This window comes from Pseudophryne corroboree, chromosome 3, assembly GCF_028390025.1.
Source record: "Pseudophryne corroboree isolate aPseCor3 chromosome 3, aPseCor3.hap2, whole genome shotgun sequence".
In the NCBI taxonomy this organism is placed as follows: Eukaryota; Metazoa; Chordata; class Amphibia; order Anura; family Myobatrachidae; genus Pseudophryne; species Pseudophryne corroboree.
In genome coordinates, this window is record NC_086446.1 from 743,347,849 (window position 1) to 743,371,973 (window position 24,125).

General features: G+C 42.5%; 1 protein-coding gene across 1 annotated transcript in view; it reads left to right on the forward strand.

Moving 5' to 3' along the window:
* Positions 1 to 24,125, forward strand: part of LOXL4 (lysyl oxidase like 4) — a 151,468-nt gene that overhangs the window by 13,837 nt on the left and 113,506 nt on the right. Inside the window, exon 4 of the mRNA XM_063962301.1 lies at positions 1,815 to 2,023. Within this exon, the coding sequence (XP_063818371.1) occupies positions 1,815 to 2,023 (209 nt within the window). The remainder of the gene's footprint in view (positions 1 to 1,814; positions 2,024 to 24,125) is intronic.

Genomic DNA, 24,125 nt, shown 5'->3' on the forward strand with positions numbered 1-24,125 from the left:
GTGGTCCGGTGAGTCCGATGATGCCATTCGCACTGAATCGCGTTATCATAGCCCCACCCCTGCTATTTAATGCTGGTAATCTGAGCATTAAATAGCAGGGACGGGGCCACAATGACAAAAATGCGCATTCATGCCCCCGTACCGCCCACAGTGACTTGGACACACCCCCTGTTATACCAACCCAGCTGCCCCCTCCCTCATGGGGCAGCTGGAAAGTTGGTAAGCCTGCTTAATGTGCATAGTGTGCCAAGCATGGTAGGTCACACTTACCTGCACAGGTAAAAATCAGAGTCCAATTTATTAATAATAATAATAATAATAATAATAATAAGTTATTATTATTATTATTATTATTATTATTATAAATTAATAACATATACTGAAGTGCTAAAAGTCATGGGATAGCAGTATGTAAGAGTAATGGTAGGTGGCGCCTCCGTACTGTGACGCCTTGGAAATACCCAGACCTGCATCAGTTGTAATCTGACGTTTCCTGAGTCAGGATGAACACCAGCTAGGCTGCTCATGGCAAGGCAACGTCAAATATTGCGGTTGGAAAAACGGGACATGATAGTGGGTGCCTGACGGATGGGACATTACATTTCCAAAGTTGTGCGGAAGTTCAACATTCCTCAATCTACGGTGTCACGTGTGTACCAGGAATACCTCATGGAAGGCAATACCACCCACCATGGACAGCGCAGTAGCTGACCACAGGTGCTTAATGATCGTGATCAGCGGCGTATGGCCAGCTTTGTCTGTAGTAACACACAAGCAACACTGGCTCACATCAAATCCACATCCAATGCAGGAGGTACCAGACGCATATCCAGCAGGTCGGTGCAGGGTTCTTTAGCTTCCATGAGATATGGAGAGCAGAAGACCCACCAGAGTCCTCCTGTTAACACTATGACACTGGACACAGCAGCTCACCTGGGCTTGTGGCGTTGCTAATTGGACCCTGGAGGACTGGCAATATGTGGCATGGTCTGCTGAGTAACAGTTCAAGTTGTTTTGTGCTGATGGTACGGTTCAGGTGTGGTGCAGGCCATATTAGGCCATGGACCCCAGTTGTCAACAAAGAACAGTGCAGGCTGGTGACAGTTCTTAAATGGTGTGGCATGTGTTCACGTTGCATGAGTTGGGTCCTCCTGAATATGTCGTTGACTGGTAACCACTACATTTCAGTCCTTGGTGACCATTTTCAGCCCTTCATAGACTTCATGTACCCCAACAACAATGGAATATTCTAGCAGGATAAGGCCCCATGTCATCAGTTCCAAGTCATCCAGAATTGAATCGAGGAGCATTATGAAGATAAATGGCCACACCACTTTCGCCAAACATGAACCCAATCGAGCATTTATGGGATGTGGTGGACAGGTCCATTCACCCAAGATCCTGCACCTACAAATATCATGATTCTGTGTGAAGCATGGGTCAGCATCTTTCCAGAGTTCTTCCATCCAGTAGTGGAATTGATGGCACATCAGTGGGCTAGAGAGGGTCATACGTGATACTAGGGACCTATCCCATGACATATAATATCAGAATGGTAATTCATGGTCATTAGATTGCGTAGGCGCATTCTGGGGGAGATGTGTCAATCATCCTAAAGAGTGGACCAGTGCAGAAGATGCCCATAGCGACCAATTAGGTTCTATATATAATTTTATAGAATGTACTCGATAAATACTATCTAGAAGCTGAATACTTTCCGCAGTATACCTTGAACAGCTTTGGTAATATCATCTCTGTGTGCGATTTTTGTGTATATAGTAACTGGATCACGTTATTGTACTTTATTCTTTCAGCACACAAAGAAAATAGAAGAAGTTAGACTGAAGCCCATATCGGCCCGTGCCAAGGCTAGCCTTCCCGTCACTGAGGGTGTAGTGGAAGTGAAACACCATGGCCGCTGGAGGCAGGTTTGTGACCAAGGCTGGACCATCGATAACAGCAGGGTCGTGTGCGGCATGCTCGGTTTTCCTGGAGAAGTGCAACCCAATAACCAGTTCTACAGGTAATGCATTATTACAAGTTCGTCATGTGTTCTTTATGCCAACTTAAAAAAGTTTCCTGTTAAGAGTTGACATCATTTCAGTTTTCATTTATATTTGAATTAAATTTTAGTTACTTCTTTAAATAATTTATCAGCCTCCTGGACCATACGTTCTCCATCATTACTCACAGAGACAGTTCAAGATGCCATCAAAAGATATCTGGGGATGGGTTTAGGCTTCTCTTCCAAGGTCCCCCGCTGAGCATATAAGATGTTCTCACTTGGGAATTTGACAGGGTTAGATTTACTAAGAAGTGAAGCTCCATTTGGGAGAACTTTGTATTGTAGGTCACATGCTTTATATAAGGACAGTTTATGACTACTTGCACAACAGTATCGAATGCCACGTTTATTGTCCACAATTTTGCAAACCAACTATCAGCGGCAAAGACTAATTACACATTGTCCCTCACAGGAAAAGCCTGTGGTTGCGAAGAGCTGGATGAATGTAAAGAATAGGTTTGATTTCTCCATGAAATGAATGTGCTATTCTTAAGGGCACTCCTATGTAATTTATTCTTGTCCTAGTGTTGCTTCATAACATAAATCTTTATGGGAAACTGTTTGTGTTATTGTCTCATCGCTGAGTTTTTTCTCCCGTCATGTTCCTTTCCAAAACGGGAAGCAGCAGCCGTGGGCAGCAGGGTGACAAAGCCTGATGGATTGCTTTATCGTATAAACAACCCTTTATGAGGTCTAAGAACACTGTACGCTGAATGCGTGAGAAGTACCGTAAAGGTACGCTATTTGCGTATCGATCGCTTAGCCGTGATCGAGACGCTCAGGCGTCACGTTTACTCACGAGTAAATGATCACAGGCAGGCACGCTATTGGCTATAGACAAACGTAATGCTTCGCTATGGCGTAGCGGACGCTTGAGACCACGAGGAGGTCACCAGCGGCGCAGACGCTCACAACGCTAAACCTTGATATCTATATCTTTGACAATGAAATACACAGAATACCTTAATGTGAATACAGGGTGTAAGTGCAACCTTGTGTAACCTGACTAACTACAAAGCTGCTTGAGCGTCACCGACGCTCAAGTGAACACTTAAAACTATAGGAAATACACAGATACTTGTTTAGGGTCCAAAGCCTATTATATGTATTATAACTAATATACTTGCAAAAAGGAATCACAGTACAAATGATACACTACAATATAACAGAGACTTCCTAACCAAAATAGCTACACTAGGAATACAATACAATACCAATCTAATACAATACAATACAATACTAGTCAAGGGGAGATATGGGAGAAAAGAGAAGGGAGAGAGAGAGAGACAGAGAGAGAGAGAGAGAGAGAGAGAGATGGAGAGAGACGGAGAGAGAGAGAGAGAGATAGGGAGAGAGATGAGAGAAATGGCTCACAGAAAGACAATGATTACGGAGAGAAACTTACGCACAAGGGTAACGATCGCAAGCGCTTCTGGACAGCCAGCTTCCCGATTATCAGCAATGAGAACCGTTTGATGAGAAGTGCCAGCTGGATGCCACAGGCCCGTCTTTTATGCTACTCACACAATGCAATCCAATGGTCCCTACAATCTCATTGTCCATTGGACGCAGGAATTCGGCTTCGCATTATAACAAAGGTCATAGGTTGATTCATACAGGTGGGCTGTGTTGTATCAGTGGCCTTGTTTATGCAACACAATGGGTGATGACCAACACATTCCTGTCTTCTGGAGAGCTATTGTTTGACGAATACAAAACAGAATCCTGTCTGGGTTTTGTTCTATATTCATGATGTCCACTTTCAGTTGAGACAATGACATCTCAGCCCTCATTCTCCTGGATACAAACCCTAATCCATTCGAAAACACAGGTGTTGGCCCTCCTCATTGAGTCTCAAAGCTCAGTGTAATTAAAGACTATTGTACTCCGTCTGCGGGAAAGATACTGATTTGGAGTACAATTGATCTTCAATTACTATTCCGGTGCTTACCTTATGCATGTAAAGTTATGAGGCCCTCCCAACATGCAAACTATTGTTTGGGGGATCTCTGAGGTCAAAGAGCCATTTGAGACCCACTGATACCTGTCTCCACTGTTCAGGTGCATGAATAATAAATGGACATAACTTCTTATGTCCATAACTATTCGCACGAGCGATTAATACGCTCCAAACCAACACCGGAATATTGCTATTTAAATACCCTTCCGATGGGTACCAAACACTGCTGTATGATTCCTGTTAGACCCTTCCTACAATACAAAGAGGGATTCCTCCGTTCAGGGACATTCTATATTAACCAAACTTTCAGAATCTATCAAAGGGACCATGGTCTACAAACTACATTAATTGTGAAAATATGTAACGATTGGGTCGCACGCTACGACTACATACTCCTTACCGTAAATACGCATACCGATGCGAGCGGGTGCACGCATCAGCGGGTATGCGCTATCACGGGAAAGCGCACGCATGCGCAGCGCGGACCAGCGTGAGGTGCAAATATGGCAGCGTGTATAGGGATATTTTTCTGACTTTGACAGTCCACCCTTTGGCAGTCAATAATAATTGCCACCTTCAAAACATTTCAAAAAGGAGAAAAATATAAGTCAGGGGTTAATTCATTTCCATGGTTGGGTAAGGAAGAAGAGAGGAGTAGGTGTGAAGAGGGTATGACCTAGTGAGATAGCAGAAGTATGTGTGTATGAGTCCATGTTTGGAGGGTCATGTATCATCGTGCCGTACGTGTGGTAAATCAAGCTTCGAGGTATTGCGAAGTATACATTTGAATTCCTTCTTATCCCGTGGTACAGGTCTGTGGATGGGCTGTCAAACTTTACCGAGCTCTTTTCGGCTTTTGAACAGAATGGGGAGCACATTTTAGTTGATGATACATGAATGGGGGAATATGTGATTGCTGGTATCTGTGCCTGTATTCCCTATACTATGTGTGTTATTACCTGAGGGTTGTAGAAATGAAGAAAAGACATAATTACGGTAAATGCGGTGGTATTCTATGTCAGGGAAATGTACATCTGTTGTTGAAGTTTTGTTCGGTATCTGTTGAGAGTCGTCTTCTTTGCGCTGTATTGCTCCTTGGGCATGAGCAAATAGCTTTGTCAGTGCCATCAGATTTACAAAAATGTTGGGCTAGCGTGAGTTTAAGAATACTAGGGAAACTGGGGATCCATGGCAAAGTTCATCAAATGTCCATTTCTCAAGTGGTCAAAACTTCATCTTTGGTGCTTGTCTGTTGTCTGTATAGCGTCTCGTCAACTTCCTCGTCCAAGGGGGTCTTTGTATCTTGGGGAAAAGCAGAAAAACAGGTGAAAGAAACGGACCTTATAATCGCATTTTCATCACATCATGGTTTCTATCATTGGGTCATAAATCAAATCCAGGTTAATTACAGTTTCCTCACTCCTCAAGCTCATCACTTTTGTACTTTGTTTGCACCTCATTAAAGCCTGCCCGCATCTAAATATCACTCCAATAGATATAATAACACCTAAGATACATAGGAGAAACTTTCCAACATCCATTATGACTCCTTGAGCCCAGTCTCCTAAACCGGAGAACCAATTTCGCGGGTTCAACCATGACACCCAACCAGTCAGCTCATTACCTACAGCAGCAAGGGTGAGATTGTGTTTTCGACGAAATTCCCACTTCAATTGGAGAATATCGTCCATCTTTTGGTCTATGACCTCTACCGGATCCTCGGTGCTATTTGTGATATACGTGCAACACTTTATGCCGTACTGTGTTGCCAATGTAACACAATATCCGCCTGTTACTGCTGTAAGATAATTAAGAACCATCCTATGCTGAACTAGTTCTGTTTTGTAAGCTTGAAGTTCTCTTCCAGTGTATCTAAACGTGTCATCATACATTTCAGTGATATTATCTAACAAATTGGCGAGTGCGGAAATGTATCTATAATTCATCACTCCTCGAGCGGTGCGAGTGAAATCTAACGCTACCAGAACCTGAATCCCGGTGGATTCATGGATAAGATCAGAGGCCGGATGCTCTAACCTTTCTGACAGTTGTCTTTTAACTCGGTGCTCGTAATGAGTGTGAGTATAAGGAGCTTGGGCACCACGGTGTATGTCCTTCATTTTGTCATGTGTAACAGTCATCACTTCAGGCAATACTTTTCCAATATAACACAATCCTTCAGAGTTTGGGGCAAGCCACTTGTACGCCTTTCTCCCGCATATGAAATATGCGTCATCGGGGAGAACATATGGGACGGAGAAGGACATGACCATGTTACAAACCTTCCAGGTGAAATCTCCTGACCCTAATTCTTCCATCTGCTTAATGCACGTATCGGTTTGTACGATATGTGCACAGTATCCTGGTGATACCTCTCCAACTCTAGTAATCCTATTTCCTAAGGTATATCGATACCGGAAAGATTTTCCTCTACTGGCTATGTGGCGTACAAGCTCTGTATCTGTAGGCATTCTATCTGCTCTGTGTGAAAAGGTCATGGTAAGGTTGCTCCATGACACTTCCCAATTTCCCGGCTTACGGGGATTGGAGATGTTGAAACATAAGAGGGACCTATATGGTATTGGTGGAGCTTCAAGCTAGGAGGGCTGGAGATATTAAACCTCCTGTCCACCGGTCTCCCACCATTTAACTCAAGTACCTCCCCTAACGTTAAAGGAAATGGTACTAGCCCTGATTTGCTATGCCCTTGAGGTACTTGAGAACATACCCAACAATCTGTCTCATTTAACACGCTACCCACTAAGGAGTGATAGTCACTCAATGGATGCCGGTCCATATGGTTATTAAAACTGGATTGGCATTATTGCTACCGAGCCTACAGATACAGTTTTCTTTTTGAACTAACAATCCTTCAAAGAAAATGTTTACAGATAACATGGTTGTTAGATCGTGCCCGGTACTCGCCTTTGCTTGGTGATTGAGTTGCTATTGGAAATTTACACCTCCGTCTCAGTCATCAGGACCTTTCTGGATCCTTTCTCGACCTCACTGGTACTCTCACCGAAACAGACTGCTCTGGTCAACATCATGGTTAACGGAAAAATCCATATCACAGTCTCTTGGGGCAAGTCCATCTTACAGGAGGAGAAAAGAAGAAATTTGTAAAGGGGGGTATAAGAAAACAGTTTGAGGGGGAGAGAACTTGTTACGATAATAAGTTCTCTCGTCTTGTTGTTCTTCTTGTTCTGCTGTCCTCTCAAAGGTGCTGTCTCTCAGTCTTCCAAACGAACATTCTGGTGATGCAATATTCCTTCCCAACCGACGATCTTTCTGTAAGGAGCAAAAATCTGGCATTACCATTGGTCCAACTGAGGGGTGACATAGCATCTTTAAACCATGGAAACATGAGTGGGAAGAGAGAGACAACAAAAAAAAAACAAAAGAGATAGAGAACAATTCATGTGCATATATACATTACATAACTCGACAATAACCATCAATAAGAAAAGAGAAACAAAGCATTTTTAAACATTGTCAACATTAAGAAAACATTGTTAGCATTAGAAAAACATTGTCAGACTTATTAGGCTGTCATATCTATGTGTCTAATGGTCTCCTTGAGCAGTCCCTCCCCACCAGCACCTGCATTACTCCACTGTCTGTATCTGGCCAGAAATACATTGTGGCGGAGGTCATGCTGGGGTTTGGTAGACTTCTGCAAGGACCAAGTGGATATGCAATGTGTGAATTCTTACCGATAATCGTCAAAGATGGGGATAGAGAGAGAGAGAGAGAAAAACATTTTTCTTCACAAATACATTTACAACGTTTCACCTGGTCATTCCTGTGTCTTCAGTGAATGACCTCCCACTTTATTAACCGTTACCTCAGGCTTACCATCCGTCGTATGATCACCTTTCTTGACTACCTATCATGGGTGTGGCTCAAAATTCCTCCTATCTGATCTCTGATTATAATGGTGTGTGTTGTAATTTTGCTCATTTCTTGGTCTAGGGGGTCTAACTTTATGTGGGTTATTACAGTTGTTGGCATAATGCCCTTCTCTTCTACAATGGTAACAAATCCTTGGCTTTCTCCATGTGCTAGGGGCCTGGGGTTCCGGTCGACTTGATGCATCCTCTAGTGCTTGGATGTTCAGTGTCATCAACCGCTCTCCCTGCACTTCCCTGGTTCTTTGGATATTTCGGTCATGCTCGATAGCGGACTCTCTTAATGCCGCCACCGAGATACCTCTCCAATGAGGTATTGAAGTTTGTACCCTAATTTTTAGTGTGTCTTTTAAGTTGTTCGCTAATACGGACACAGCTACCTCTCTGTGGTGTACATTAGTTTCAATGTCATCTATACCTGTGTACCTAGCCATATCCTGCAGAGCCCGGTGAAAATACTCTTCTGCGGATTCACCTTCTTTTTGTCTTATTGTATAGATTTTATTCCACTTTACTACTGTAGGAAAATATTCTTTCAACTGTAGATTGATTCTTTTTACATTATCTTGGTTATACTTGTTTGTTAGTGGCACTTCCTCATCTAGCTTACAATCAGTGATAAATTTCAATGAATCAACATCGGGGGGTAAACATGCCCTCAAAACTGTCCTCCAATCTTTGTTACTTGGCTCTGCAGTATGTCCTAGCACTCTAATGTATCTTTGACAAGCAACTAAGTCTTTCCTGGGATCAGGAAATTCAGACAGAATTGCTCTTAATTCTGTTCGGGAAAAAGGGCAGTACATGGCGATGTTCCTGACAGGAGTGATTCCTGAAGAGTCAGTTTCCCCATTTGGTACTGCAATTACCCTAACAGGATTAAGTCCAGTAATGTCATTCTGAATTGATTCTAAGATATAAGGTACATTTGTTTGTGCGTGATGTATAATACCATACATACCTGTGGACACGACCTCACCTGACCCTCCATTAGGGGGTTTGATTACAGTTTTTACCGACTGGGTCGCGTCCACCTGGACGTCTTGTGTGATGGCTTCTGGAAGAGGTGCCGACATCGTTCTGGGTTCACTTTCTGGTTGGTGTTCCTGAGGAAAGTTTAACATGGGGTGCGACTTGCATGGGTTAATAGTTGTACATTCAACAGTATTACAATTATCTTTGTTATATTTATTACACTTATTCTTATCATCTATACTACAGTTGCTAAGAGCGTTTTTATTGTTCACCCTTGTGCTTTTCTCCGCAACCACAATCCCCTCCATTGCCATCTCTCCTCTCAAGATGAAAGTTAGGTAAGTAAGTTACATTTCTTTGCATTTCACCCTCCTGTTGCCATATCTGTAAACAATCATAATGCTTGATTCGTCTCTTTGCTGATTTAATGAGACATATCCTTCTCCTTAAATTATGCAACACCTCTGAGTCAAAACTACCTATCCCGGGAAATGGTACCTTATCCCCCGCAGTCATTCGTGTCCATTCATCACAAAAGGTCTCAGAGTGGGGACCATATTTCCCCCACATTACTAACCGAGCAGACCCTCGGGGTCTGCAAGCCTCTGGAGTCTGAATCCTGACCTCCGACCGTCTCTGTATTGTGCACTTGGCTGCCATTGTGGACCTTTTTAACACAGAAAAACTTCCTAAAATGCACCAAACACAGAACTTCGTTGGAAATCCTTAAAGCTCTTCCACTGAACTTCTTCTGCTCCGGGTATCTCCGGTCCGCCTTCTAGCAGACACGTGTAGCCGTTGCAGGCCCTATTTTTAGAGATTTTCCTGAGAAAATTCCCTTTTCCATTTTTCTTTACACAAATCACGCTTGCATGTGCTCCCTACAACACGTATGAGGGCAAGATTTACGCATGGATATACGACCTCATATCACGTTGCGTTATTGGTCACACATACAACCGTGCGGTCCAATCGTACCACTTATAGACACTTGTTGCCCATAAATGGTAGGATCATTGGAGTCTCCCTACTGTGCTCCAAAACAGCCAGAGCGTAATACAACGAAAACTTTATCACACTCTGTTGCACGTTTTCACTCAGATCGTGCTCATCACGTTCCACATAGATCACAAAGTTCACAAAGCGGGATTATCACATAGATCACAAAGTCCACAAAGCGGGATTCAATACACTCATACCGTTTTCAAACCAATATCATTCTTATAGTTTTCTGATCAGAAAAATCATTTCCCGTAGTCTGATAGCTCTCCCCAGAGGTATTACAGTAAAGTAAGGTATTTAAACTAAGTTTTTGGAAAACTGAAATCAATTTGTGCTATTTATCGCCTTGCGCTATTTACCGCGTTGCGCTATTTACCGCGTTGCGCTATTTATCGCCTGTTAAAGTCAACTTGTGGTTTGAGTTACGTGGGCGTACACAGACGCTCCGTTGCGTAATGTACACTGCGTGCGTCGGCCTTTGGATTGCGTACGCAAGTCTCAGTTAGGGCACACGTGTACGCAAAGCAAAGATCCACCGTAACACAATTTATACTTTTATCAATGTAGATGATCCCTGATCATCTACCACACACCACACTGACTTCGCCTTATCTCCCAGGCAAACCGTGTGTTGGTCTATACTTTAACTATTACCTCTATTCTTAAACTATGAAATAACAGCAAATCTCTTTTGGCACTTTTCTATCAACTATAAAACTGGCAAACAGGATAGTGATATACGAAAAATGAAATACACAGATGGAAAAGAAATGCAGATATATATATGTATGCGTGCGTATATACGCAAGACAGAAGAAAAATAAACAGTTTTAAAAAACACTAGCGTTTTGTTCTTACCTCCGGTTCCCGGATTCCTTCAGCACCCTTTACCTAAGCGAAGCAGACGCTTATCCCATCAGCACTGCGAGACAACCTCCCGCCCTTTGCGGAGGGATAATGTCTGCTGATCTACCTAGTGCAGATATGTGAAGGACTGGACGGCCCCCAATTGACAAAGCCTGATGGATTGCTTTATCGTATAAACAATCCTTTATGAGGTCTAAGAACACTGTACGCTGAATGCGTGAGAAGTACCGTAAAGGTACGCTATTTGCGTATCGATCGCTTAGCCGTGATCGAGACGCTCAGGCGTCACGTTTACTCACGAGTAAATGATCACAGGCAGGCACGCTATTGGCTATAGACAAACGTAATGCTTCGCTATGGCGTAGCGGACGCTTGAGACCACGAGGAGGTCACCAGCGGCGCAGACGCTCACAACGCTAAACCTTGATATCTATATCTTTGACAATGAAATACACAGAATACCTTAATGTGAATACAGGGTGTAAGTGCAACCTTGTGTAACCTGACTAACTACAAAGCTGCTTGAGCGTCACCGACGCTCAAGTGAACACTTAAAACTATAGGAAATACACAGATACTTGTTTAGGGTCCAAAGCCTATTATATGTATTATAACTAATATACTTGCAAAAAGGAATCACAGTACAAATGATACACTACAATATAACAGAGACTTCCTAACCAAAATAGCTACACTAGGAATACAATACAATACCAATCTAATACAATACAATACAATACTAGTCAAGGGGAGATATGGGAGAAAAGAGAAGGGAGAGAGAGAGAGAGAGACAGAGAGAGAGAGAGAGAGAGAGAGAGATGGAGAGAGACGGAGAGAGAGAGAGAGAGATAGGGAGAGAGATGAGAGAAATGGCTCACAGAAAGACAATGATTACGGAGAGAAACTTACGCACAAGGGTAACGATCGCAAGCGCTTCTGGACAGCCAGCTTCCCGATTATCAGCAATGAGAACCGTTTGATGAGAAGTGCCAGCTGGATGCCACAGGCCCGTCTTTTATGCTACTCACACAATGCAATCCAATGGTCCCTACAATCTCATTGTCCATTGGACGCAGGAATTCGGCTTCGCATTATAACAAAGGTCATAGGTTGATTCATACAGGTGGGCTGTGTTGTATCAGTGGCCTTGTTTATGCAACACAATGGGTGATGACCAACACATTCCTGTCTTCTGGAGAGCTATTGTTTGACGAATACAAAACAGAATCCTGTCTGGGTTTTGTTCTATATTCATGATGTCCACTTTCAGTTGAGACAATGACATCTCAGCCCTCATTCTCCTGGATACAAACCCTAATCCATTCGAAAACACAGGTGTTGGCCCTCCTCATTGAGTCTCAAAGCTCAGTGTAATTAAAGACTATTGTACTCCGTCTGCGGGAAAGATACTGATTTGGAGTACAATTGATCTTCAATTACTATTCCGGTGCTTACCTTATGCATGTAAAGTTATGAGGCCCTCCCAACATGCAAACTATTGTTTGGGGGATCTCTGAGGTCAAAGAGCCATTTGAGACCCACTGATACCTGTCTCCACTGTTCAGGTGCATGAATAATAAATGGACATAACTTCTTATGTCCATAACTATTCGCACGAGCGATTAATACGCTCCAAACCAACACCGGAATATTGCTATTTAAATACCCTTCCGATGGGTACCAAACACTGCTGTATGATTCCTGTTAGACCCTTCCTACAATACAAAGAGGGATTCCTCCGTTCAGGGACATTCTATATTAACCAAACTTTCAGAATCTATCAAAGGGACCATGGTCTACAAACTACATTAATTGTGAAAATATGTAACGATTGGGTCGCACGCTACGACTACATACTCCTTACCGTAAATACGCATACCGATGCGAGCGGGTGCACGCATCAGCGGGTATGCGCTATCACGGGAAAGCGCACGCATGCGCAGCGCGGACCAGCGTGAGGTGCAAATATGGCAGCGTGTATAGGGATATTTTTCTGACTTTGACAAGGGGGATATAGCGAGGAAATTATAATTTACAAAAATCAAACTACAGATTTTCTTGTTACAAAAGTCCAAATTGTAAGTTGTTTGGGAGATAATGTAATGAACAGAGGTACTTAGAATTTTTTAAAGTTGTTCTTGAATTGGTCGGTTGAATTGGTTTGAAAGGTCGCTAGAAATTCGAGCCAAGGCAAAAAAATGCTCTGATCTGACATTTCCTCTTCTTCAAATCCTTCACTGGCTTCTCTTCCCCTACAGGATCTTTGGTAGGTTTAGCAGAGTACTGTACATACCAACGGAGAATAGTTCAAGCAAGAACCAGGCCAGTGACTTTACCAATCAGTGTGGTTTATTCAGCACAAGTGGTTGTACAGGCATACTCACTGTTATGGTGCTTGATAGATGAAGTGGAGCTTGTATCAGTGAGGGTTGCAGACAGCTCACCAGCGGGGCTTCTGGTATTAGGTAGCGGTGTAGGGTGCTGGAACAGTGGTATTGAGAGGTTGAGAATGCAGGTTTCTGAAACTAAGAAGAGGACACCCGTCTTCCACTAAGTCACTCATATACAGTAAGCTAGATGGGGCCGCAGTTATAGTACCGGTGGCCATCTTGGTAAGGGTATGAAGCATCCCTTGAGGAGCCATATTGTTGGAGACTGCACAGTACCACACTCCACTTCTAACAACCATGCCTCCTGGTTGATTACCTCTTCCAACTCCTCCTCTTCCGGTACTCAGTCCCCCACCTTATCAGTCTGTCTACTAAACCGCATTGTTTCAAATGGCCTAGAGACGTACCTGTTTATTCAAACCTATCAACTCTCACATTTATCTCTCACCCATTGTCCTCCCTCCTCAACTCTTTCTAATTCGCCTTCCTTAGACTTTATCCTCTCAGATGCATGACCCTCCCCCCAACCTCTTGGTTCTCACCCTGCATTTTCCTTGACTCCAGTGCGCCCCTCCTCAGTCTGTGACTCTGATCTTTTCTGTCTTCTCAAGCACAGAGATCAATGCTATTGTCACTCACCTGTCTAATTATTTCACTGATTTGTACTGTCTGTTGAAATGGGATCCGTTCAGGATACTAGTGTTCGGGATCCCGGCAGATGAAATACTGACGCCAGACTCTTGACACTGCTCAGAATGTAATAATCTTCCAGTCAGTTGTAATAGTTTTAACCCAGGTTGAACATGTTTAAGCTTACTGACTACATTGTATATTATTTTTAACAGTTTCTTATATGGGAATAGCAAGCTTCAAACTTGAACACAGCAATGATACAAAACATGAAAAATCCTATAAAATGTACCCATTTAAGCTTAAATAGGCAGAATTTAAAAATTAATTTTAACATTTTTAAGATTCAAGAACTTTGAATCGCAAATTTCAGACTGCAAAATTGAATGGGCTAAATATTCATGATAGTATCGCAAACCGGTTCTGGGTCCCCGGACTGGCTAAATTCAATTGAATTTCAAACTGATTCAGATTATTTCTGCAGCTCTAAAAATAATGTTTATGGTGATCAGTAATATCTATAATAGACGTTGATCTGTATTATCGGTAATGAGGCTGAAGGTACTGTAGCTACTTATTCACTTCTTATTTGTGATCTAGCTTCTTATTTAGAACATGTTATATTATAACAATTAAATCAAGTTGGATCACTTAGTTAACATTGCATAAACAAAAAAGTGTGTCCCTTACACAAATTTCAATTGTATTTTGCCTGGCCTAACAAGGTTTTGGCCATGAAATGTGGCAAAATGGCCATAGGTATTAATTATTATTGATATGAATAAGTATCTGTAGTATTTCAAGGGTAAAATAGCTTTGGCCCACAAATTTGACACTTGCAACCAACTGTGGGTTGTCACTGACATATGACCCATTTGCAATTTGCCTGGCCCAACAAGATTTTGGAAATAAAATAGGGGGCCAAAGTGGGCAAAAGCACAATACTTTATCGTTTTTTTAATAAATAGTTGTAGTTTTTGTAAGATTAAGTAGCCTTGGGCCACAAATTTGACACTTGGAATCAACAGAGGGTGGTCACTTATAAACAGTACAACCCAATTGCCTGGCAAAACAAGGTTTTGGGCAGGAAATCAGCTGGCAAAGTGAGCACAACCACCATGTTTTAGAGTTTTGAATAAGTAGGTGTAGTTTTAGAAGGGTAAGTAGCATAGTGTCACAAATTTGACAGTGAGAATTAACAGAAAGTGGTCATTTACAAACAACACACTTGAATTTTGCCTGGCCCGATAAGGTTTTGAGCAAGAAATTAAGTGGCAAAGTGGGCATAGGTATCATCTGGTATATTTCTGGGGGTGCCAGTGAGAGAGGGTTAGGATCAGCCAATGCAAGCGGCACATGGTCCACTTAATGTCCATTCTGGTTTAGTCACTATAGTGGCCATAATAAGGGCAGGATTTATAAAACAGTGCAGTTCCATTTTTCATCATCATTACAGGCACACTTTCTCCACCGATTGGAACCGTTATGCAGGACCATGACACTAAATCATCTGATAAACCCAGAATTCTGGATTTTAGAACTTTAGTTGAGAGACAAATTTTAGGATATTACACCTTGGGGCTCATTATGAACCGGACACATCCGAGCTGCTTTGGCTTTGTACTTTATCTAATATTCAAATGGCAAAAAGCCTCCTTGGTGAATCAAAATTTGTGCCACTGCATGTTCTAAGCCCATCCCACCCACTGTCTTAGCGTCTGTGGGTGCAGTAGTCATCATTATTAACTGGATCTTTGCAGGCCACATGCTTTGTGTAAATGATGTGTCTGAGAAAGAGTTGGATTACTGTGCACATGCTTAAAAAATGTAATTAAATTATAAAATACACGACAGCATATCCCTATCATCGACTGCGCAGTGTTTTTCATAATAAGTGTTTTTTTAAAGTGTTTAGGACTTATTCACGACTTAAACATAACCAAAACAGAAGAAAACATTCAAACTATATTCTCAGAAATTATGAAACAACCAACAAATCAATTTTCCTTTCATCCTTATGCAAACTCATCTGTGTATTTTAACGTGTGTATTTTATGACTTGCTTGTAATTGTAATTACGTGTGTTGGAGATGTTGTTCAGTGAAGCATAGTTTTTTGCTGCATACTGCCTGGTGTTTACTCAAACACATTACAAATTGCACAATTTGAGAAGCTAACCAGTTGGTTGAGATGTAGGCCTGTGTCTTAATCCCACTTACTATAACTTAACTTCTGGGGCAGCTGGTGTGGTAATCACAATGTAAATATCCATATTCAGAGCAGTACATCAAACATTGAACAACATCTGAATCCAGGTAATTACAATATTAAAAAAATTACATTTTATCATGCATTGACCTGTGTGGTTAAGAACTGAAGTGTTTGAACATGGATAAGAATAGGAAATACACACAAAAAAACTCTTAGAGCTATGTGTGCAAATGCTAGAAGCTTGGGAGACAAAATTCCAGAACTAATTGCATGAGTGACAATGGATGATTTGGATATTGTGGCTATTACAGAGTCTCGGTGCAATGAGAAACATGACTGAGACATAGCTATATCAGATTACACTTTATTTAGAAAGGACAGAATGGGAACAATTGGAGATGGGGTAGCAATATATCTTAAAACGAGCCTAAATGCTACTATAATACAAAATATTGACGTAAAAACTGAGGCTCCAGGGGAGAAGGACATTATTCGCACTGGAATGATCTATAGACCACTAGGCCAGGGGGGAAAATGGACAGAAAACTATTACAGGACATCAAATGGATTAAAAGGAGAGGTAATAGTCATGGTAGACTTTAATCTACCTGATATAAACTGGGAGGGCTCTTTTGAAATGTCCTCTAGAGGTAAATGGTGAGGAAGCCCACATGCAAAGATGCAATATTAGACATAATACTCACAAATGGCAACAGAATATCAGACATAATAATGAAGACAAATAGCAGTATATTGTCAGGCTGAAAGAAGCTAAGGGGGCAATTCAATTGTTTTGTGCGCCCTATCTCCCGTTCAAAAAGACGGGAGATTGCAGGACGCAAAATCATGCTATTTAACCCTTGAAAAACTACAGCTACTTATTCAAATCAATATAATTGCTACCATTGCCCAAACCTTGTTGGACACAAGCAAAATACAATTGAAATTTGTGTAATGGATACGATTTTATTGTTAATACAATTTTAACTTAATGATCCAACTTGATTTAATTGCTTTAATTTAAATGAATATGAAGCTTGAGCACAAATAAGAAGTGAATAAGGAGCTTCAGCCTTGGGTGGTACCTGGGCCCGGCGAGGCGCTCTACTGCCCTGAATGCAGGTGACTTGGTGTGCATGAATTGTCTGCTTGTCCTATAGACAGTGAAAACCAATTACTCTGAGCAGCAATGTTCTCTATAACTACTGTATATTAGTAGAGTTGGATGTAAATGTTGCTGTTCTTGGATGAACACAAGTAAAGGGACTGGTGGGCATTACATCTTGCACCATAGACTGTTTCATCCTCCAGTAGGCTGCAGTGATAGAGAGTGTTGGGGAAAGCTGGATGTTTTATCCGCAAACCTATTGTTATCCTGAAAAACTTTAGTAACGCAATTGGGTTCTGTTAATCTTGTGATGCTAATTATATTTATTTTTGCAACGTGGCGTCTTGTCACAATGATGCAATTAGACGACGCTCACGGCAAGCCTCCTTTATTCTGTAATCCACAGTATGTAGTCCCTTTGTTTAAACATATTAGCTTGACATGACCTTACATTCGTACAGTAAAGTAGACGTTCAATAAATAGTGTTCTTCCTCGCCCCTCTACCCCACAGTTCGGTTCTGCGCCGCTCCTTTTTGCTTTCGTTTTCTTTATTGCAAAGATAGTCGCTCTTCTGTTACTTATAGTACAGAACTAATTCTGTCTTTCAGTACCTTTACTTCTGCATCTTTTTAATTTCCCTCTTCCCAAGAAATAGCATGTTGTTACTGTGTACAGTAAACAGTCATTGCCTGATTATTGTAAGAGCGGAGATTATATTTCTATGGCCAGAGTGGAACTGGCTGCCAAAGTCTGAGCAAGCAGAAAGAAGAGGATGTACATTTTCAATACTGGAGCAGGAGACAGGTCAATTTCTGTCTTGCAGGAGATAACTCTAAGCGAGGCTGGAACATTAATTATCTGGGCAAACCTCACAATTGTTCTCTCGACAAATAGATTTGGCTTCATCATAAGTCTCTCGTTTTCCATGCATTGCTATCTAGTTGAGAATGTATAATAAGCATCCTGCCGAAAAATATGTGTGTAGTTCAAGTTATACACCAAACACACACTTAGGGGGTTATTAAAACTAATAGGCAAAACCATGTTGCACTGCAGGTGGGGCAGATGTAACATGTGTCCACAGACCCTAACAAAGTGCAAACATTACAAGATAAAAGTGAAAAATACTTAGCGTAAGAAACATTGCTAAATATCTCCCTACCTGACCTCTCCACTCTGCACAAGATCTGCGTCTCTCATCCACACGCATTACTTGTTCACACTCAAAATTGCAGGACTTTATCCGGGCTTCACCCACTCTGTGGAATGCCCTCCCAGGCACAATAAGACTCGCCTCTAGTCTCCAAACCTTTAACCGTTCCCTGAAAACTCACCTCTTCAGACAAGCCCATCAAATTCCAGACGCACCCACATAACCTTCAGTGCTTCCCTATCTAATTACATCCTTTCTGTACAGTAAACATAACATCTCATATCTTGTCTTTCTTTACTCTCACACCCTCCTGACACTTGGCCAACATTGCGGGGTATCATCATACAACCCATTAAGAACCTAGCAATCTGGTGGACCATGATGCAATAGATAGCACCTATCCTTGTGTATCAATGCTTATTTCCCTATAGATAGTAAGCTTGCAGGCAGGGCCTTCCTCCCTCTACGTCTGTCTGTTTTTACCCAGTTTTGTTCTATTACTGTTGTTCTAATTGTAAAGCGCAACGGAATATGCTGCACTATATAAGAAACTGTTAATAAATAAATAATGGACTACATGCTATAATAATACCATTGCTCCATATGCCATCATAATATTTTCAATAGCAGTGCTGGCTGAATCCAAAGGTTTGGTGCTGTCAGAGCCATAGGGAGAGGTGTGCGAGTGGTACCGTCGCCAAGGGCCCTGGGGTCAGTTCCGTCGCTGCCCCATTGACTCTGCAACTGGCTGCAAGGTTTAGAGCTGTCCTTAGCATCTAGGCAATAGTACCACTGGTGTATTTATAATGGGTGCAGTGTGTAGCCCTGTCCCTCATGTGATGTCATGAGTTCAGGGGCGGGGCCATGAGTCCTATTGCGGCTCTGTGCGCAGCTGTGGGCAGTGGGAAGGAGATGATGATATAAGTGAAGGAAGGAAAAGCGCATGAGGGAAGAGGGCCCTGCTTGCAAGAGTTTAGAATCTAAATGGGAGGGGCAGACAGACAGGGGTGATAGAGGGAAGAGATAGTGAGCAAGGAGCACAGAGTGGTGGGTTGGTATGAACTAGAAGGATTTAATAAAGAAGTAGGTTTTGAGAGCCCACTTAAGCTTTGGAAAGAGTTGGAGAGGGAGAGCATCTCAAGGTCGGGTAAAATCGCGAAGGAAAAGGTGGGAGGAGGTAATCAGTTAGGCGAAGAGGCTGTGGTCATTGGCTGAGTGAAGTGGGCATGAGTGTGGAGGAAGATGAGGCCAGAGATTTAGGGGAGAGGATTGTCTGAGTGCACTAGAGGTGAGTGTGAAGAGTTTGATTTGGTTAGTGAAGGTGAAGGGGAGTCAGCGTAGGGTCTGGTGGATAAGGGAGACAGAAGCAGTTAGAAGACAAGTCAAGTAGCAGTACTAAGAACAGACTGGAGTGGAGAGGGGTGGTAGGAGCAGGAAGGCCTGAGAAGAGATCACAATAATCCAGTCTAGGGACCACTAGTGAGTTGGTGAAAGGCTATGTGTCCTCCAGGGTGAACAAGGATCTGATCCCAGAGATATTTCAAAGGTGGAAGCGCCGAGACTGAAAGAGAGACGGAATAAGTGGTTTGAAGAAGAGGGTGGAGTTGAGGATAACTAGAAGACAGAGGACTTGCAGGATAGCATTGATGGTGAGGCTGTTATTGGACAGTAATAGTACTAAATATTAGTCTATGAACATTGGCCCTCATTCCGAGTTGATCGCTCGTTAGCTGCTTTTAGCAGCCATGCAGACGCTAAGCCGCCGCCCTCTGGGAGTTTATCTTAGCTTAGCAGAAGTGCGAATGAAAGGTTAGCTGAATAGTGGTGAAATTTTTCCAAGCAGTTTCTAAGTAGCTGCAGACCTACTCCTTCCTTGCGATCACTTCAGTCTGTTTAGTTCCTGTTTTGACGTCACAAACACGCCCTGCGTTCGGCCAGACACTCCCCCGTTTTCCCAGGCACGCCCGCGCTTTTACCTGACACGCCTGCGTTTTTTAGCACACTCCCGGAAAATGATCAGTTACCTCCCAGAAACGCCATTTTCCTGTCAATCACTCACCGATCAGCAGTGCGACTGAAAAGCGTCGCTCGACCTTGTGTAAAACTGCATAGTTTTGTGTGAAAGTACTTCGCGCGTGCGTACTGCGGCCCATACGCATGCGCAAAAATGCCGATTTTTAGCCTGATCGCTGTGCTGCGAACAACGGCAGTTAGCGATCAACTCGGAATGACCCCCATAGAACTGAACATTCAACAATATACTATATACTATAGCTTGTCCTAATGCAGGATCCACTAATATTACATATTGCAGGGTGACGCCCATTACAGCGACCTTTGTACACTTGCACCTACAGAACCATAATCAGTATCAGCTTTCTATATGAATTTTTCTTTTAATGTAAAATCTGTTGGGAAGACCGCCGTATACAGTATTATTTGCATGCATACAGTTCTCTCGCTCCTCGTCAGAAAAATGCGCATTACCAACATTTCACTTTGCAAACCTGAATAATTTTAGCTCTGAGGCATACTGAAATTAAAATTGAGAATGCAACATGGTTTTAAGGGCCGCATTATTACTGTATAACAGCGACCAGGGGAAAAGAAGAAAATACTGGTTTATGGATCTGTTGGAATAAAACCACTGATTCAGTTTGCCTGTGTTTAAAACAGTAAGCTATACGTACAGACAGCACATTGATGCAATGGAATAGGAAACAATAAACTCCCAGGGTGAGTCTTATTTTATTGAATGGGGGAAGGGATGCGGCTAAGATGCCGGCTGTCGGGATCCCGGCAGTCTGAATACCGACGCCGGAATCCCAAAAATCCATCAGAATGTTGACGCTGGAATCCCGACAGGGTCAGGAGACCGACGCTGGAATCCCGACAAAATCCTACACATAGATTCCTGCTCCACTTTATCTATTTTTCAAGGCTTAGTAAATAGACCCCTTACACAGGAAGAAGCTGGAAAGGAAATATGAAAGCTTGGAGGCATAGCCGACCCTAACCAATTTGATGCCCCAGGCAAGATTTTGGCTGGTGCCCCCTAGCACCGCCACTAGTTCCAATCTGACCGTGCATCCCTTTCCCAGCACCATCACCTCTTACCCATAGTAGTTCTCATTTTGGTGCTCCTACCTCCTATATTTTAAATAGGAACAGTGTGCACATTCACTTTCCAACCTAAAAAGGGGCGTGTTTTTGCTGGGAAGGGGTATGGCCACCCAAAAGTACCCCCAATTCAAATTATGCCACTCAGTAGTGCAACTTTATTCACATTATATCATGCGATAGTGTCCCTAATTCACATGACATCACACAGTATTACCACTTTACCTTATATACGTTACTCCTAACAGTAGTGCCCCTTATTCACATTACATCACACTACATTACCCCTTATTCAGATTACAACACACTACATTACCCCTTATTCACATTACACCACACCATATTGCTCTTTATTCACATTAGACCACACAGTAGTGCCCTTTCTATGTTACGCCACACAGTAGAGCACCTTATACACATAATGCCACACAATGGTAATGCCTTTATACACATAATACCACACAGTAATGCCCTCACATATATGACACACATTATTAATGTCCTTATAAACATAATGTGCCTTACACATATGCCACACATTATTAATGCATTTATACACAACACACATAATGCCTCTTACAAATATGCTGAACACTACTGCACTACCAACCCACCCTCACGCAGTACTCACATGGCTGCTAACAGTGTGACCTCTGCCTCTGCTTGGATGCAGATGTGTCCTCATACATCTTGCCTTAATATACCATACCGCAGGAGATGCCTGGCGTGAGTTAGCTGGAAGCTGTATGCTAACATCGGGCACCTTTTTTTGACGCATTATTTGAATTACTATGTGACTAGTATGCACACGCAGCTTCTACTGATTAAAATGAGTACGGATGGTGTAATGGTTAGCATTACTGCCTCACAGCACTGAGGTCATGGGTTCGATTCCCACCATGGCCCTAACTGTGCGGAGTTTGTATATTCTCCGCGTGCTTGCGTGGGTTTCCTCTGGGTACTCCGGTTTCCCCCCACAATCCAAAAAATATACTGGTAGGTTAATTGGCTCCCAACAAAAATTAACGCTAGCGTGAATGTGTGTGTGTACATGTGATAGGGAATCTAGATTGTAAGCTCCACTGGGGCAGGGACTGATGTGAATGGGCAAATATTCTTTGTAAAGCGCTGCGGAATATGTGTGCGCTATATAAGTAACTGGTAATAAATAATAAATAAATATGCGGCATGCCTATATTCTGTGTGCGACTGTGTCTGTATCTACATATGGAATGCTATATTACAGTGATTTCCAGTAATACACTATAAGCAGATACAGGCGCAGTCACACACAGAATATAGGCATGCTGCCTATTATTTTAATCCGCAGAAGCTGCTTGTGTCCCAAGGCATGCCAAATGCCATAGGCATTTGCCTTGTTTGCCTATGCCTAGGGCCGGCTCTGCTTGGAAGCTAGACACTGGTTTGCATATCTCTTGGAGGGGGGTTTATGAACGCTTAGAGAGAGATAAAGTGGAGAGAAAGTAACATTTTTCAAATGCAGCCTGTGACATAGCAGAAGCTGAATGGTTGGTACTTATCTCTCGCCAAGCTTTGATAAACCCCCCCTCTGTGACAAACAATATTTCTTCACAAATAAAAGTAGTAGGAAGCAGTACTATATAATTAAACTTAATTATCATAAAACATGTTCTAATCTAATTTTTCTGAAAGCAGATTGATTTTATATTAGTGTCACTCTAGAATTATAATACTGCAAGACACTGCTGAAGAGGACATGCTATACTCTACTGACAGAACATACTCTGCTGTTTTCACTGAGCTTAATAACATTAATAAAAGTGCAATAAACTATCACCGTGTAATAATATAAATGGCGACAAAACACCATGAAATTTTCTCTCTGTACCAGCATTGATTGTGTTGCCCATACTCAGTGTCGGACTGGGACATGAAGGGCCCACCGGGGGAATGCAGTTATAGGGGCCCATACTTAGTGGTGTGGCCAGCCTACAAAGGGGGTTTGGCCAGCCTCCACAGAGGCTTGAAATACACAATAGTCTAGTGCAGTGTAATGCAACATATCTACCATGTATAATACAAGTGCACAGTCTGGAACCTGATCCCTAGAGGAAGGAGTGGACCCTCAGGCAGTGGGGCCTACTGGTGGTTTCCCTGGTTCCCCTGTGGTCCAGTTTGACCCTGCCCATACTGGATGCTGCATGACCTCTTGTGCTGAATGCATAAGAGAATTAATGGGTCTGGTGGGCGACTTGGGAAATGTGTTATTTAGTAGGGAAGGACTAGCCTGTTATTTAGAGGATTGCTTTGTGTAGTATATAGTTTGCTGTAATTGTACGTATTCCCTGGCTGTACCACAATGTGGATGTTCTTTAAATGGCTATGAGAACAATTATTCCAAGTGGCTTATAAAGCCAACTGGAGGTCTCCGGCTGACTTTCTCTCATAAAGGTCATTTAACAAATTAATGATTATTATATCCAATTATAAATGGCCTGATTGCCGACTCGGCATGACCTCCGTCCAAGTGGCATAACTACCGTCCATGTGCTGGAGAAGTCCATGTGACTGTTATGCGTTTTTGTGTCATTCTCCAGTGATTTTATAGTTGAGGACAATGGAAAAGGCCAAGTGGTGAGTATTGCTACTGCACGGTGCTGCAGTCTTGGGATTGTGGGGGTAATTCAGATCTGATCGCTGCTGTGCGTTTTCACACAGCGGGCGATCAGGTCTAAACTGCGCATGCTTAT